Genomic DNA, 606 nt, shown 5'->3' with positions numbered 1-606 from the left:
CCCCCAGCATCGCGGCGCGCCGGCTGCCCTAGTGACCACTGGGCGGAGTCTGAGCAGTCGCGAGCCCCCGGTGCGCCATCCCCGCCCCTCCCCGCGCGCGCCACCCTGCGCCGCCCGCGCGCGCCGCCGCGGACACGCACTTCCTGAGAGGCCTCCACGGAGCCCGTGGCCGAGCAGAGCCCGCCGAGCCCTTGCGAGTCGTTCGCCATGGTGGACGAGCTGGTGCTGCTTCTGCACGCACTGCTGGTGCGGCACCGGACCCTGAGCATCGAGAACAGCCAGCTGATGGAGCAGCTGCGGCTGCTGGTGTGCGAGAGAGCCAGCCTGCTGCGCCAGGTACGTCCGCCCAGCTGCCCAGTGCCCTTCCCGGAGACGTTTAGCGGCGAGAGCGCCCGGCTCCCCGAGTTTATCGTGCAGACGACGTCCTACATGCTCGTCAACGAGAACCGATTCTGCAACGACGCCATGAAGGTGGCCTTCTTAATCAGCCTTCTCACCGGGGAAGCAGAAGAGTGGATTGTCCCCTACATCGAAATGGATAGCCCTATCCTAGGGGATTACCGGGCCTTCCTCGATGAAATGAAGCAGTGTTTCGGCTGGGACGAC

The 606-nt window shown here is 66.5% G+C and overlaps 1 protein-coding gene across 1 annotated transcript; it reads left to right on the top strand.

The window, feature by feature from the left end:
• Positions 1-207: 207 nt before the first annotated feature.
• On the top strand, positions 208-606 carry LDOC1 (LDOC1 regulator of NFKB signaling; the record flags this gene model as incomplete). The annotated part of the gene is made up of 1 exon (XM_007951720.1): positions 208-606. A coding segment is annotated over exon 1 (399 nt), but the record flags the coding sequence as incomplete, so codon positions are not given.

The sequence above is a fragment of the Orycteropus afer genome, unplaced genomic scaffold (genome assembly GCF_000298275.1).
Source record: "Orycteropus afer afer isolate SDZICR_OR568_19922 unplaced genomic scaffold, OryAfe1.0 scaffold00310, whole genome shotgun sequence".
In the NCBI taxonomy this organism is placed as follows: Eukaryota; Metazoa; Chordata; class Mammalia; order Tubulidentata; family Orycteropodidae; genus Orycteropus; species Orycteropus afer.
This window is presented reverse-complemented; position numbering and strand designations above follow the sequence as displayed.